Source organism: Mus musculus, chromosome 4 (assembly GCF_000001635.26).
Source record: "Mus musculus strain C57BL/6J chromosome 4, GRCm38.p6 C57BL/6J".
Taxonomy (NCBI): Eukaryota; Metazoa; Chordata; class Mammalia; order Rodentia; family Muridae; genus Mus; species Mus musculus.
Window position 1 is genome coordinate 47,014,727 of NC_000070.6, and position 15,058 is coordinate 47,029,784.

At 51.7% G+C, this 15,058-nt stretch overlaps 1 protein-coding gene across 9 annotated transcripts in view; it reads right to left on the reverse strand.

The window, feature by feature from the left end:
• Window positions 1-638: 638 nt before the first annotated feature.
• Window positions 639-15,058, reverse strand: part of Anks6 (ankyrin repeat and sterile alpha motif domain containing 6) — a 41,963-nt gene continuing 27,543 nt past the window's right edge. For 2 of the 9 annotated variants that reach the window (NM_001024136.2, NM_001356426.1), the window contains 5 exons: window positions 12,375-12,558; window positions 10,960-11,027; window positions 9,018-9,134; window positions 2,797-2,893; window positions 943-2,090 (listed from right to left, as the gene is read on the reverse strand). In NM_001024136.2, coding sequence (NP_001019307.1) covers window positions 2,041-2,090; window positions 2,797-2,893; window positions 9,018-9,134; window positions 10,960-11,027; window positions 12,375-12,558 — 516 coding nt within the window. In that variant the 3' untranslated portion in view covers window positions 943-2,040. Of the gene's footprint in view, window positions 2,091-2,766; window positions 2,894-3,337; window positions 3,460-9,017; window positions 9,135-9,779; window positions 9,954-10,959; window positions 11,028-11,078; window positions 11,560-12,374; window positions 12,559-15,058 lie in introns of those variants that run through there. The other 7 variants (XR_003955034.1, NR_151464.1, XM_006538334.3 and 4 more) reach the window with 7 other exon arrangements.

Here is a 15,058-nt window from a genome sequence, read left to right on the forward strand (position 1 = left end):
GCTCTGCCTACTGTTGAGCTTCACCCTAACCAGCCTGGCTGGACATTCTATGCTTTATTTATCGAAGACTCTCTTCTGCTTGCTTCTTTTTCATGATTATGGAGCGAATGAGACCCCGAAGGAGCCCTAGGGCAGTGATTTCTTTCTCTCTCTCTCTCTCTTTTTTAAGACTTGGATTTCAGAAGATACTGAAGCTATCACCACATCCTCTTCCCAAAACAGAAAGACTTGTCGGGTCAAGGCCAATGGGTCAACTGTAGACATTGTGCCAGGGTCACCTCTACTTGCTACCGAGGCTGGGAATTGCCTGGCAATCCATCCCCTGCTAATCTGGATTCCTCTCCAGCACCCCCCCCTTCCCCGCACACAGACTTGTATGGCCTCCTTGTCTATGTGGGAGATGCTTCCTGCCTGGCAGCTCTGATCCCCGGGTGTTCTTCCTTATGGGCAGTCATTCTGTCCACAGGCTCCCAGTTTCCCGCCCCCACACCTAGACACCATGACTTCTGCTTGCTTGAGCTCCAGGTGGCTGAGGCACCAGGACCAGGGCTGAGGTAGCATTCTCTGCAGAGACAAGAACCTCCAAGCTATTTATAGCACTCTGCAGCCCCTCCCCACTATAAACAAACTCCAAAGAGGAAATGACAAAGTGTCACTTGTTTGTGTTCGGTTACTGGCTGGGTTACTCATTGCTGACAGGCAGCCAGACATCAGGAAGACGACTTTGAGGTGAGACCTGCATTCAAACCAGTGTCCCTCCTTAGCTGGGTCTGACCTTCATGAAGCTGGTTACTAGCCTGTGTCACAGTCACCAAACTGACTGGAATCAAAGGTTCCAGCTGCCTCAAAGGCTTACTGTGTAGATGGATGAGGGGGTACACAGAAGCACCCCGCAGCATGTCAGCTATACAAGAGGAACCCTGGGCCACATGCTATGCCCTAAAGAGCACAAACTCAGGGGACACAGTCCCCATTTTTAATAGATATAGTCTGGCAAGGAAAAATCTTTCCAAGAATCACGCCCTCGTGTAGAAATAACGCTGCGACTGATGTGAGAAAAATGAAAACCAACTGCAGGGCTGAAGCAAGATGGCGCCGTGGTCTCTGACCATGGGGGGAGCCACCCCAGTGTGAGCTGGGACAAGGTCACATTCTAGTCCTGCCACTGGGTATCCTGATGGACATGACTGGGGCCGTGTCTGCCGGACTTAGAGGGAAGGTTCACACAGGAAACAGGACCCTGCCCTGAGGTGAGTCGGCTCTACTCAGCGGCAGGGCTCTGGCCAGCAGCTAGTATGGTTTTGGCCTTAAGAAGGAAGCCTATGGGCCTGGAAGAGCTGAAGACGAGGGAAGCGGGTGGGCTTGGAGCTCTCTTCCCGTGTGGCTCTTCCTCAGACCTCCCTCCTGCACCCTCATGTCACTGTCGGTTATGTGCAGCTAGACTACAAGCATGGCTGTGTCCAGGTCTGTAGCACCCCAGGAGCAGTGGGGAGCCTGGCTGTTTCTCTGGAGGCCACATGTGAGTGAGCGGGAAACTCCCGAGGGTCTCGGCACCCTCTCCTCGGCAGTCTGCAGAACCGGGCACCAACTTCATTAGGGAGAACATCGAGCTTCCTCACTTGTTGAACAGGGTCTATTGGTGATTGCTTAAAATGAACCACGGCAGCCACAGTGGGGTGCTTCACCACACCTTCTGCAGGGGTTCATCTCTGTGTAGCATCTTCTCTGGAAGAGTCTCACGCCTCGAGGGCAGCACGTACTTGCACAAACTGGTTAGGGTTTACATCTGCAGCCATGCGGCCTCCAGCATGCCTTGCATGTTCTCAGGCCTCCGCAAGGCAGAGACAGAGAGGAGAACTTCCCAGGCCCTGCCCACTGCATCAGCTCTGATGATGCGTCGCCCGGCCTCCTTTCTGTCCACCTGCTGTGAGTCCCAGGGAAGAAACAACCCAGGAGCAGAAATGATGGAAGGGCAGGGAAGCACTGCTCAACCCTCAATGCCTCAGGGCTCCGAGGCCAGCGGAACCACCAAAGCTGTGGCTACCTCCTGCTAGACACGGTTTCTTCCGGCCTTGTCCATCCGGCCATGGCTGTGTCGTTGTTGATGGACAGAAGCAAGAGAAAGGGAGACGGGGAAGAGACAGAATTTAAAAGATGCAACCACCTCTGAGATCCTGACATAGCACCAGGGCACAAGTAGCTTTCTGGCCTCCCACTGACTCTGGCACCTTGGGAGAGCTGTTGCTGGGAAACTCCGAGAGGAAAACCAAGGCTCAGGAGATGAAGCAACATGGCGGGCGTGCATAACTTAGCGAGCAGTGGCTAAGCCAGAGCCAGTTTCACTCCACAGACAGTATTTCTAGTGCTTCCAATCCATGGCAGAGGGAGGTCAGACAATGACTGACACTTCTTCCCCATGGACTTAACCCAGGTGGGGTAGCATCGGCTCCACTCCCCTCCCCGTTGTGCCATGCCCACACCTGCCCCAAAGAGGAACCTGAGGGTCACTGATAACTGGGTCCTTGGTTCACCGCACACTTTAACACACATCCCAACTTGGCACCCACTGGCTTGTCAAGGGGCTGTGGAAGTCTCAAAGCCAAATGGTGAGACTCAGTCTACACCAGAGTCCTCTACAGGACAAGTATCACCAGGGCCGTTCTGCTGGAGGGGACAGTGAGTGTTCCAGTATATAATGTGGCAGGTTGGGGCAGCAGGTTGAGGCTGGCACTTTGTGAAGGGGGTACTGAGGCTCAGAGTGCTCACATCAAGGTCACGGCATAGAGGCTCACGTACAGGGACCATTGCCAGGGGCTCTGGTGTTGCTGGCACTGCTTTCAAAGGAAGAGTGGAAGTTGTGAATGGTTTCCTGTAGAATCTGCCTCTCACGCCCCTGTGGACAGAAACACACGTAGAAAGTCCTGTTAGATCTGAGGCTATTCATTCAACTGACTGCAACTCTTAAAAATACAATAAATGTTCTGAGGGAAACAACTATTTCATTGCCAGAGTCAAGTTCAGGACTCAGAAGCTCCGGGTACCCACAATGCCAGCTGCTGGTGAAGGGAGACCTCGGTCTTGTCCCTGGATGAGGTACGATTGCCCCCTCCCCCCCCCCCCCCGCTGGTTGGAAAACTCCTCACTTGCCCAATTTTAGGAACGCAATGGGATCCCCACAACAAAGCCCCAAGTCCCTCCCATCCATTTTGATGTGAGAAAAGGTAGACGTGGCTGTTTATTCAGCCCTAGAACAGCCCCACGGAACAGGGAGAGGCAGCAACAGATACACCCCAGTTAAACATGGATTAAAACCCAACAGCCTGGGTTCAAATCCCACCTGTCCCTTTTGCCTTTCCACCTTTCTGGGCCTTGGTTTTCTCATCTGTAGGAGGGATAAGGTATGTAGTGGCTCAGCAGGTAGGACCCATCATGAGACACTGTGTGGGCAGCAGGCAGGTCCTGACCAGGGGAGAGCACAGTCAGACTGTATGTTCTATATTACAAATAGATGTGGTCAAAACTTACAGCAAGTTAGAAGTGCATTATTAGTATCTGTAAAATGGGATAATGCCTGTTGGTATACCCATTTCATCCCAGCACTCAGGAGGCAGAGGCAGGCAGATCTCTGTGAGTTCAAGGGCAGTCTGATCTACATACCAAGTTCTAGGATAGCCAAAGCTAATTAGTAAGCCCGTCTAAAAAAGGGGGTGGGTAATCAATCATCTTTGGAAGATTGTTTTTTGTAAAAAGAAAGTGCCCATGGAGAAAGGGCAGAGTCCAAAGGTTCTTTTCTTTTCATTCACTTCATAAACTTGTACCAGCTAGAGGAGTCTCTCTCTGGACCCCGGTGCAGAGCCCTCCTGTGCTGACAGGATAATGAGAACTCCCTTTTCTGCCAACCTTGAAGATGACCTTAAACAATTGCTAGTATCAGCAGGAGTGCATGGACGCATGGCAGTCACATGGCAGCCGCATGGCTGAAAGCTGTGGAGTAGAGACCAAGCACAAATGTGGGCAGGGGAACCAGCAGTCTTATTCCACCCATGACAGGTGGTGGCAGCCAGGTCTGGCTTCCTTCCCCTAAGCAGTATCTGTAAAATGGACTAATGCAACATGCCAGAGTAGCAGAGAACAGGGAACATGTCATCTGACTTTAAGTACCACTTTAGCCTCAATCCCCTGAGAAGGAGGTCAGAGACAGGTCCCAGAGTTCTCTGCTCCTCACCTCAGGAGGGTGCCATAGATCCAACCCACCATCACCAGGACGGCGGTGACAACTGCCCTCTGGTCTGACTGAACAACCCCAGAAAGAAAAGCAAATGACTGTTACATGCAGGAAATAGCTCGGGTCCGCCTAGTAGCTCAAGAAAAGTAAATTAAAACCAAGGGTATGTTTGGACCTACAAACACGTAATGACTAGAAACCAAACCACAGGGGCCATCGAGATGGTTCAGTGGGTTAACACGCCTTCCCCTATGTCCCAGGATCCAAGTTCAGTCTCTAGCGCCCACTTAGTGCAAGCTGAGATTGAGCCCTGCAAGTTGTCCTCTGGCTTCCACATGTGCTCTGTAACATGAATAATCACACACACACACATATACATGCACGTGTAGATGTGATTTTTTGATAAAGCAAATCACTAGTGCTCAATGTTGGCAAGGCTTCCAGGGACTGTGAACTCACACCTACAGCTAGCGGGACATCCGTGGCACTTTCTGGAGAGAAATTCAGGATGACACAGATGTACTGTGGCCTGGCTCTCTGAGTTAGTGACATCTATCCTGATGATACTGGGGAGCCTTCATATGGAGCTGTCTGCTGCGTCCACAAGTGGGAAGCTGTGTACCAACAAGCAGGGATTTTAGAAAACAGTTTTAGCACACCTGTGTAAATTTACATCAGCAAGAACTCTGCAGGGCACCGTAACCATGCCTGTCCTCCAAGCACTCGGCAGGCTGAGGCAGGGGGATCCTGAACACAGCAAGCCTCCATCTAAGAAAACCCCAGGTTCATTCTCAGCGCTATGGGTGACCGCACAGATTTCACGCTAAACAAAGAAAATCAAATATAAAATTATAGATCCAAATTTATCTCAGCCATGTTTTGTTTGTTTGTTGTTTTTAAGAGCCACTGGGCACAAGACACTGCAGAGTCATTTGCCCCAAAGTGAACAGTGTTGGTCCCAAGTGTGGGGAACATGATTTCTTACAAAAATCCTTAATCATTTTTTATACTATACAAACTTAATTTAAAGAAAAAAAAATCACAAGAAGGGAGAACACAAAGAAGCAAAGGCTTGGAGCCCAGGCAGGGAGGGCTGCGAGGGACAGGCAGGGCTGTGAGCGGCTTCTGCTGAGCCTCCTGTAACACACACCCACTGGGGATCCATGGACTCAGCAGCTCTCAGGCTCGCGCTCACGGTGGAGACCTGGCCGGCAGACAGAGGATCGGTAGTGCTTTGCTGAGTGGTGTTATTAGGCTGATAACACACATTTAACATGCAGTCCTTGCTCAAGGCTGGCTTGAACTAGTTATGTAGGTAAGGGTGACCGTCAGCTCCCAATTTCACGTTTCCTGCACAAGGATGCTCTCCGGTATCTCAGGTGGGCCTTGGACTTGCTAACTCTGTGAGGATAGCCTTGACCTCTTGACCCTCCTGCCTCCCTGTCCTGGGTGTTGGGAGCACGGGCATGCACCACCATAAGTACTGTCTTATGCAGTGCTGGGAATCACACACAGGACATCATGAATGCTAGGTGAGCATTCTGTCAACAGAACCGCGTCCTTAGCCCTCGCTTGAAAACACAAAGACCTAGATTACTAGCTGAAGCCTTTCTTTAAGAGGACACACAACAAAGAAATCCCCATTCCTCCCTACAAAGCCCACTCATGGTCCCATTCCACTGCAGTTTTAAGAAGTGCCTCTTCAGGGGCTGGAGAGATGGCTCAGCATCAGAGTAGGGGCTGCTGGTCACTGGTTGATTTCCCAGCACCAGTATGTATGCCCCTTAAAACTTTAACTCCAGCCTCGGGAATCTGATGCCCTCTTCTGGCCGCCTTGGGTACTACATGCACGTGGTATACATGCATACGGCCAAACACCCACATGAATAAAAACTAATTTAAAAAATAATAAAGTACCCTTCTAGACCTACTCAGTCGATTCTCTCCTTTTTCCATCATGCTGTGGACCCAGGCAGCAAAAAGCATAGGTCTCTCTCTGGCATCTCAGAGATGCAGCCTGAGGCACGTGTCCTCTTTACCGAGCAAAGTGTCAAAAAGAATGGCATGATAATCAAAAGAAGTCGTCCGTGAGGAGCTGGAGTCTCCCAGCAGGGCCAGGCGGAGCCTGCCCTGAGTATCCAGGTCCGGGGTTGCAGGCTGGGGTCTGAGCTGCATCTGACCTGGGAGCTGTGCTCCAGCCACTGTCATGTTAATAAGCAGAGCAGGGAGTGCAGCTGAAGGCTTTCATAATATTGCATGTCTCCCCAGCTTCCTCTAAGACATGGTGGCACTGCCCCTTTCCAGTGGACTGGGCAAACAGGGCCTTCTCCTGGGGATGACTCGGGTAGATTGCCTGGCCTGGCATGTGCGGGCTTCCAGGGGGAAGGACACAAGGTGCCCTTGGCTCAGCATCTCAGGTACTCAGGGCCTTCTCCTACGGATGCTCCAAGGAGGATCGCCTAGCTGACCCACCACCCTTCTGCTTGTAATGGTGCCATGCTCAGAACAGAAACCAGGGCCTGTGCTAACCAGGGGGCAGGAGGCAGTCAACCTGGTAGAGAACAGAAGGTGCTGTCTGCAGACCTGGGAGATGCCTTGGGGTTCCTGTGGCTCTCCTGTCCTCTGTTCTGTTGAGGACAGTCACTCAACTGAGGACACCTTTCTCTTTGTCTCCCTGGGCCAAGGAGCCCACAGCTTCACAGGGTAGAGGAGGCTACAGTGGCCTTGCCCGCTGTCATCTCCCATGTCACCACCTGTGGTGCCAGCCCCTGCCTGTCCTTACCATCCACATCAGAATGTGCTCTGGTTCTCCTCCTGAACTGGTCTAAGCTGGCTTTCCTGTCATCCTTTCTTTAACCACATGTCCACCCTCAGGGCTAGTAGAAAAGTAGAAACCCCAATTCCACACCCCTAACATTCTGACACTTTTTAAGATCCTGCCCTCCCTCCCTCCCCTGGGTCATCCCACTGTCCTAGCCTTCACCTGTGCCCTCTGGCTTCCCCCACATTGCTTCCTATGGCCTGCTCTGTTCCTGTCTTCTGCTCCCTTACCCAGAGCCTCCCATCAGGTCTACACACACACACACACACACACACACACACACACACACACACACTGCCAATGGAGACCCCACTCTACATAGAGGACAGAGCATGCTATGCCTCCCCTCTCCCACATGTGCATGTAGTTTAGTGATGCTCAGACCTATGGTCACACCAAGTCTGAGTTCCAATCCAGCCCCTGCCTCTTACTAGCTGTGTGACCTTGCACAAATTCCTCCAGCACTCTGTGCGTGGGGGCTGTGTGGTGTCTACGGCACAGTGCTGGTCACAGAGATGCTCAGCTCTCAGCACCCACGTGGTACCCAAGACAACACAGGTTCTTTACTTGAATAATAGGCCAGTGCTTTGGAGCCTTCTGTGAGGGTCTGGTGGACTAGCCAAGGGCTTCTGCTCTGTTCTGTAGCTGCTATCCTTCCTAACCGTGGAGACTGGTCTCCAGCCTGTCTGTGCCTCCCCAGTCTCCACACTTGAGAGCAGAGCAGGAGCCTTGCTGGGCTGGAAGACAAGGACTACCTGGGCTGGGCTCCCTGCCTCTGGGCTGGGCTCCCTTGCCTAACCAGGTAAGCCCTTTTCAGAGACACAAGGGTAGGCCAGGACAATGCCAGCCATGCAGTGCCTGCATGGTGCACCCTCACTCACGAAGGATCACCTAACAGAAGCAACAGTAGCCACTGGCCCAGATCTGGCTATGCAACAGAGAGGAGGAGGGCGAGAGGACAGAAGCCCTGGGTTCAACTTCTCCCTTAGATGCCTAGCATGGCAGCCAGGCAGGGTTAAGTCTTGGAGTGTCTACTCCCTTGCCAGGCAGCTGTGCAGACTCTGGCCTTATCAGGGCTGAGTAAGACATGTTTGCTGAGTGACTTGCAGATGATAAAAGGCGGCATGGATACTTTTTTTTTGCTTGGGCACTGTTCATCTGTTCACCGTTGCAGAACACAATCTCCAGAGCAGAGAAGAAACCAGAAGCCTTGCGTCACCTCACATAGTGCAACACAACCAGGGAATAGCCAAACCATGAAGAAAAAGGAACAAGAAAAAGGCAGAGTGTCCATGCTACCCCGACACCATGCTACTGTCCCACAAGTGGGAGGCTTCGAGGCAAGAATGGAGAAAAGCCATAGGTAAGCAAACATTCAGGCTGCTGAGCGTGGTGCCCCATGGGAAAGGGGCAGGAGGTGCAGGTCTGAGCAGCCTGCCAGCAGCTGGACAGTGTTTGCCTGGTGTGCATGCGCCTTGGAGATGGGGCACCGCTGACATTCACTTTTAAAGGTGATGAAATATAACACCAGGCATTGATGTGGGACATAGGACAGATAATGGTGTCTGACAGCCTTTCGTGTCCGGGCTCTGCCAGCCACTGCAGCTCAGTCAACTGTGGACAGGGCAGGGAGGCCCAGAGAGGGAATGACCTGTCCTGAGACTCCTCCCATACTCAGTGTGTCCCCAGGGCTCTCATCCCACAGCATTGCCAGAGGCAATACCCAACCCTGAGGCTGAAACCACCTGAGGAGAGAGGATGTATGTACATAGATTGGAGGAGCTGCAACCTTGTGGAGAGAGACCCACAAGGGAACAGGCAGCATGGGGAAGGCCAGAGGGCTCTCAGTCACCAGGAGTGTGCAAACAGGCCAACTCTAATGCCTGCTGGAGGAGACTTAGAGGGAATGTCATGAGGACCCTGATGACGTTCAGCATACGGACAAGGCTGGGGGAAGCTGAAACACAGTACCTTGCCCGCATTCAGCTCAGAGATGGCCGCCAGGATCTGCTGCCGGGAGCCATCCGTCTTAATCCCCAGCTCCTGCAGGTCGCCGTCGGTGAGTGTGAGGAAGGCTTCCATGTCCACCTGGGGAGAGAGGGACGTGCCGCTGTCTGTGGGACACTGTCCCTACCGCACAGGAGTCCTGCAGAGGGGCCGCTGAGGCTGCTGCGTGAGCCCACTATGACTCACTACTTCCAAGTCTGGCCTGACACTTCAAGACTAATGGTTCACAGCCTAGCCCTCTGCTTCCCAACAGAGGCACTGTGGGAAGATTCAAAACGAACAGAGGAAAGTGTTGGCGACAGGGATCTGCCACTAGGAAAGGGATCCCCATGTGACTGCAGGCAGCAATATGGAGTGCATGGAAGTGTCCCCCTACAGGATGAGGGGTGTACACTGTGAGAAGACAGCCTGAGAGATGAGCAGATGCAAGAGAGGAGAGAAGGGTCATAGAGAGCCAAGGCAGAGACACCAGCAGCGACGTGTGCAACTGTACCCTTTGTCCTTGCAGGTGACATGCTGCCAGCCCTATTGGCCTATCTACGTGTCAAGAAGAAATGGCCGTGCTATGGAGAGAGGCTAACAGGCTTCCCATCCCTGGGGCTGGGAGATTGTCAGAGTGGCCCAGGTGAAGACACCCCACCACTCTGCAGCAGCCTGAAACCCAGAGGGGCAGGAACAGGCTCCCACACCCAACAAATCCAGCCCTATCCACCCAGTCCTGCATACACAGTGTAGGTGTGATGGCTGGAGCTTCAGAGCCACACTAGACTTTGAGGACAAGGGCCACACAGCTCACGGAATAGAAGCGAGGTACAGTCTGAGACATGTTCTGTGGACACCTCAACGAAGAGCAGGCAGTAGCGAGGAATCAGGAAACGGCTCTTGGAAACAAAGAAAGCTCTGTGGAAGTTTCAAAGGCCAAGGAGACAAGAGAGGACAGGACAGGAAGGAAATTGAGGAAGAAGGCTGTGCACACATCTGTGTGCACACATCTGTCTCTGTAGCTTTCCCCGAATCCCCAGCTTGCAGGGGGCGATGAATGACAGCAGCTTTTATGTGTCAAGCTGTCACTAGAGAACTCTAAACCGGTGATCACAGCCCAGGGCTGGTGGCCTGCAGGACATTTTATTTGGTTAATACAGTGAGTTTTTAAATGTTACTGATATATAACCCACCTGCTCTGCAAGTCACCATATACAGCTGTGTTTAAAGCATGCAATTAGATTAGTACACTTGGTGTCAGGACTTCCTTCTGGGAGCAGGGTCTCAAGCTGTCTTTGAACTTCCTTCCGGTCTCCACCTCCTGAGTGCGGGGTTGTGTGCACAGCCACAGCTGTTTTGAGCAGTGCTGGGATTTGAACCTAGGACTTGGGACATGCTAAGTAACTGTCTATCACCAGAACTACCCTCCACCCCCAGTTCCAGCCCAGTTTGAGGACATTTTTATCCCCTACAAGGAAAGCTGAGCCCAATGGCGGCTGCTTGAATTCAGCCCCAGCATCTCTTCTTCACCCAGGCCCCAAATAGTCTCACTTCTGTAGTCCAGGATGACCTGGGGCCTATAGCAATCCTCCTGCCTCAGCGGCCTGAGTGCTAAGGTGACAGGCATGAGCCACCGTGCCCAGTTGACATGTTTTTTTGTTTTTGTTTTTTTAGTATAGAACAGTAACTCAGATACTCAGATGACCGCTGACACCGTTCCTAGACACTTCTGAAACTCAGATTCAGCCCATGCAACAAAACTGTCTGCCATACAGGAACGTGCTCGCAGCTACAAACTTCCTAACAAGGGAAAACTCTCGGGCCCTGTGTCACCGGGAGGGACTCAGATGCAGAGAGACATTTCATGCGAAAGCCCTTGCTTTAATGGTAAGTCTTAGCTGGCACCCTGGAGCAACATCCTTACCTCTTGTTCCTCGAAGATGGGCTGGTATTTCTCAAGTGATAACTTCTTAAGGATTCCAGTCAGTTCATCTTCATGAGAAAGAGATGGGATTTTTTAAAAAATGCATTTTGGCCTTGGTAAAACACAAAAGAGTGGGTGGGTGGGTCCTACACTTCCCTAAGATTTGGTTATCTAGTGAGATTTTCCCAAGTAACCCCAGGCCAGAAACATACATATGTCAGCTGACCACCCCCACCCCACCCCTGGTGGCTGAGGCTAGGGGCAGGCCCTCAGCTCTCCAGAAAGCCCAGAGCAGTCTGAAGTGTGTGTGTGTGTGGGGGGGGGCTGGGCTGGGCTGATGGTCCTGGGGCTGCAGGCAGTAGATTCTGAAGTTCCAGCTACTGGGAATAAAACCTGCCTGTTCAGGAGCGTACATCCAGTGCCCTGGCTAAGACCAGAAGTCCTCAGTTGGTCTGAGAATGGCACCAGGGCAGGGAGGCACTGCAGACGGGGCTCAACTGAATGGAGCCCACGGCCTCCCCAGTGCAGGGGCAGCAGAGGTACGGAGGATGGACATCTGAACAGGTAGGACAAGGAGAGGACAGGAAGCCGTGTCTGGGACTAGAAGAAATGCAAGGACATGCTCAACAGGGGCGTACCAGACTAGACACCAGAGGACACACAGGCTGACAGGCAGAGAGAAAGGGAGGAAGAGAGCTCAGGATGGATAGAGCAGGTCATGAAATGAGGTGCTGATCAACAGAGGGCGGCCAATAAATGAAGGAACAACCTACACAGATGTCTGAGGTCTGGACATAAGGCAGCATGCGGAGAGTGTGGGCAGCGGGTGCAAAGGTCCTGGGGTGGCGCGTAAGTTCTAAGTGGAGACTGGGTTTCTTCTTTCACTCCCTCAGCAGTGAGTACCAGTGTGGCTACTGCATGCTGAGAACCCATGAGTAGACAGGACCCTGTGACCTTAGACCCACTGAGAAGGAGCATGGTTGGTGCTCTTTCTGCCGGCCGGAAAAGTCAACACAAAGATGAAAGAAGCCCCAAGCTGCTGGCTGGTACCAAAGCCCTACCAAGATCTGCAGAAAACATTTCTGAAGGCCCTGGATCCACACACCCCTGAAGCTTGCTCCGAACATCCATCTTATGAGACAATTCATGTCTTTTCTTAAGCTGGTATGAATACAGCCCCCTTCACCAGAACTGTGAGGATGCAGGGCACAGGGAGAGGGAGCAACTGGGTTTGGAAAAGCCTTCCACGGGTGTCTGCCTATCAGCAGAACAGCCTACACTCAAGTCCCATTTAAGGGTGCTTACATCCAGGGCAGGAAAAAGATGTGTGCCCTCGGCTGGTACCACGAGGCTCTAAGCTTCCAGGTCACTGTGGTGGAGGCACGGGCGTGGATTTGGGTCCCATGGAGACTCACCCTCATCGGTGATGGTGCCACTGCTGGAGCCCCCACTGCTCTTAGACTGCCGGTGAGACGAGGAGGAAGACACCGAAGACTCTGCAGTGTGGCCTTTGGGCGAGGGAGAGGGCGTGAGGGTGGGAGAGGTGCTTTTAGAGGTAGCAGAAGTTCCGGAGGGAGGCCGTTTGCTGGGGTCCAGTTTCTGCACAGGGCATAAAACAAAAATTGAAGCCATCAGCTGGTGGGGGGAGGGGATGAGGATGGGTGCCGTATCTTGGGACATGGCCGTGTCTAGTCAACAGCACCACTAGCCGGGACTGTGATGCTGTACAGAGACTCAGACGCAGAGCATCATGGACAGCCGGCCAGGAAGCCTGAGTGCCACTCCACTGCTGCCACGAGGGGTAGGGCTCACACTTAAACAATACCGAGCCTCCCATCTCCCCGTCTCTCCACAGTGTTGCGCGTCTTGGATTTACCAGTGTTCTAGTTCTCAACCTACAGAGTCTACACGTTTTACTAAATTTAAACACATTCCATTTTCATGTAATCTTACGTAAATGGTATTTATAAAATGTCAAATTAAAAATTCTAATTGTTGGGGCTGGAGAGATGGCTCGGTGGTTAGGAGCACCTGCTGCTCTTGCAGAGGACCCAGGTTCGGTTCCCAGCACCTGCGCGGCAGCGCAGAACAATCAGTAACCCTGGTGTCCCAATATCTCCTCTGACTTCTGGGCACCTGTAAGTGCACGTAGTACAGATACACAGATGTGTATCTGTTACTTAAAAAACCCTCTAATTGTTTACTATTGGTATATAGAAATGCAACTGACCTCATATACTGACCTTGTATTCTCTGACCTTGCTAAACTTGTTTATTACCCATGAGCATTTGAGGACTCCTTATTGTCTTCTATATGGACAGGCATGCTGTCTAAGGGCAGAGCTAGGTTCCTGCCCTCTGTGCCACTGACCATAGTCTCTAGCACAGGCTGTAGCTGTAGGCACCCTCTGTATAACAGCATCCTGCATCCCCAGCAGGAGGGCGCTTAGTCTTTACCAGCAACTATGATCCTGCTATACCAATTTTACACCTAACTCAGGAATCCCTTCCATAGCTGCTTTGTGTTTTAGCTTCTGTGCACCACAAACATGCTAGTGTCCTAGAAAGCGGGAAGAGGGTGTCAGCTCCCCTGAGACTGGAGTTACAGATGCTGTGAGTCACCACGTGGGTGCTGAGAATCAAACCTGGGTCCTCTGGGAGATCAGCCAGTGTATTTAACCACTCACTGAGCCATCTCTCCAGCCCCTAGATTCTGAATGCTATGTGTTTTGTCTGCATTTCTTCCTTCGTTTGTTACACGGTGTGCCACAGTCACTGATTTTATAATGCTGAATCTAACTGGCATAATGAGCCCATCAGTTAGAAGGGGTTTCCTTTTCATCCATCACTGTACTTAACTGTGTGGAAGATTCTAGAGTTTATGAGGACTACCGGGGCTACATTCTTTCTTGCAGGATCATAAAAATCCACCTTGCTCCCAATTTTAGGGGATAGAGAAAACATATAGCAAAATACAGGGTCATTAAGATACAATAATCACCAGGCACGGTTCTGCACATCTTTAATTTTAGCACCAGAGAGGCAGAGGCAAAAGTATCTCTGTGAGTTTGAGGCCAGTCTGGTTTACATAGTGAGCTCCTGTCTCAAAACAAAACAAATAAACAAACAAACAAAGCCCTGTAACAGTCCCAAATATGTGTGGAACTTTAAGTAAGGAAGAAAGTGACAGCTTTGGAAAGAGAAATGACCTGACCCTCTGTCAAGTTACAGATGTTACCACACTTCTAAGTGGCTGGTGGAGTCAGCAAATCAAGAACACATGGACCACACCACCCGCCAACCACACCAGAGTGACATTCACAGAGCCCCCTTCCCAGAGGCCGCAAGAGAACACATGCTTTTCTTAAGTGGGGATGGGTTGCTCATACTCAAGGGCATAAAAGAGACCTTGACACACTTACAGATAGGAGGAAACAGAACGACTACAGCAGAGCTGAGCTACGCCTCGGTAACAGGAAATTTCCTGGAAAAACCTCAAATGACTGAAAAAATTCAAACAAAAAGAACTAACCATGGGTCGGGAAAGGAACTCTGATCCAGCTGCTGACCGAAGGTTTGGAGTGAGCACACGGAGCCCTAGCTCTGGGTACAGAGGGAGCTGAGCTCTCCTACAGAGATGCAGAGGGAGTGCCTGGCTCTCAGTCACCCTTGCTGCTTTCCCAATGGTTCAGGCTTCCATGATTGGTGAACAAGTCAGAAGCCAGCCCCATGCATTACCTCACCACAGCAGTGAGCTTCCTGCTTTAAAACGAAGGACAAAATGCAGATCCAGGAGGCTCTAGTTTTGAAGACTAATTTCTATTCTTCCTAGGGGAGCCATTGAAAAGCACTTTGTGTCTTCTTACTCCTAGAGCCCACAACAGAGAGGCCATTTCACTGTCCTCTGATTGGGGCAGTGGTTTCTAAGAGTGGTGGCTAAGCTGGACTCTCTGGGGGCAGGAACTGATTCCCCAGACCCTACCCTGAGGGTCAGGGCAGCAGGAAGGCCTGGAGAGTCACCTCTATACCAAGCGTCTGGAGACCCCGGGACGGGGTCATTCTCCACCGACTGTCTCTGGGACACATCTTTTGGCAGCTA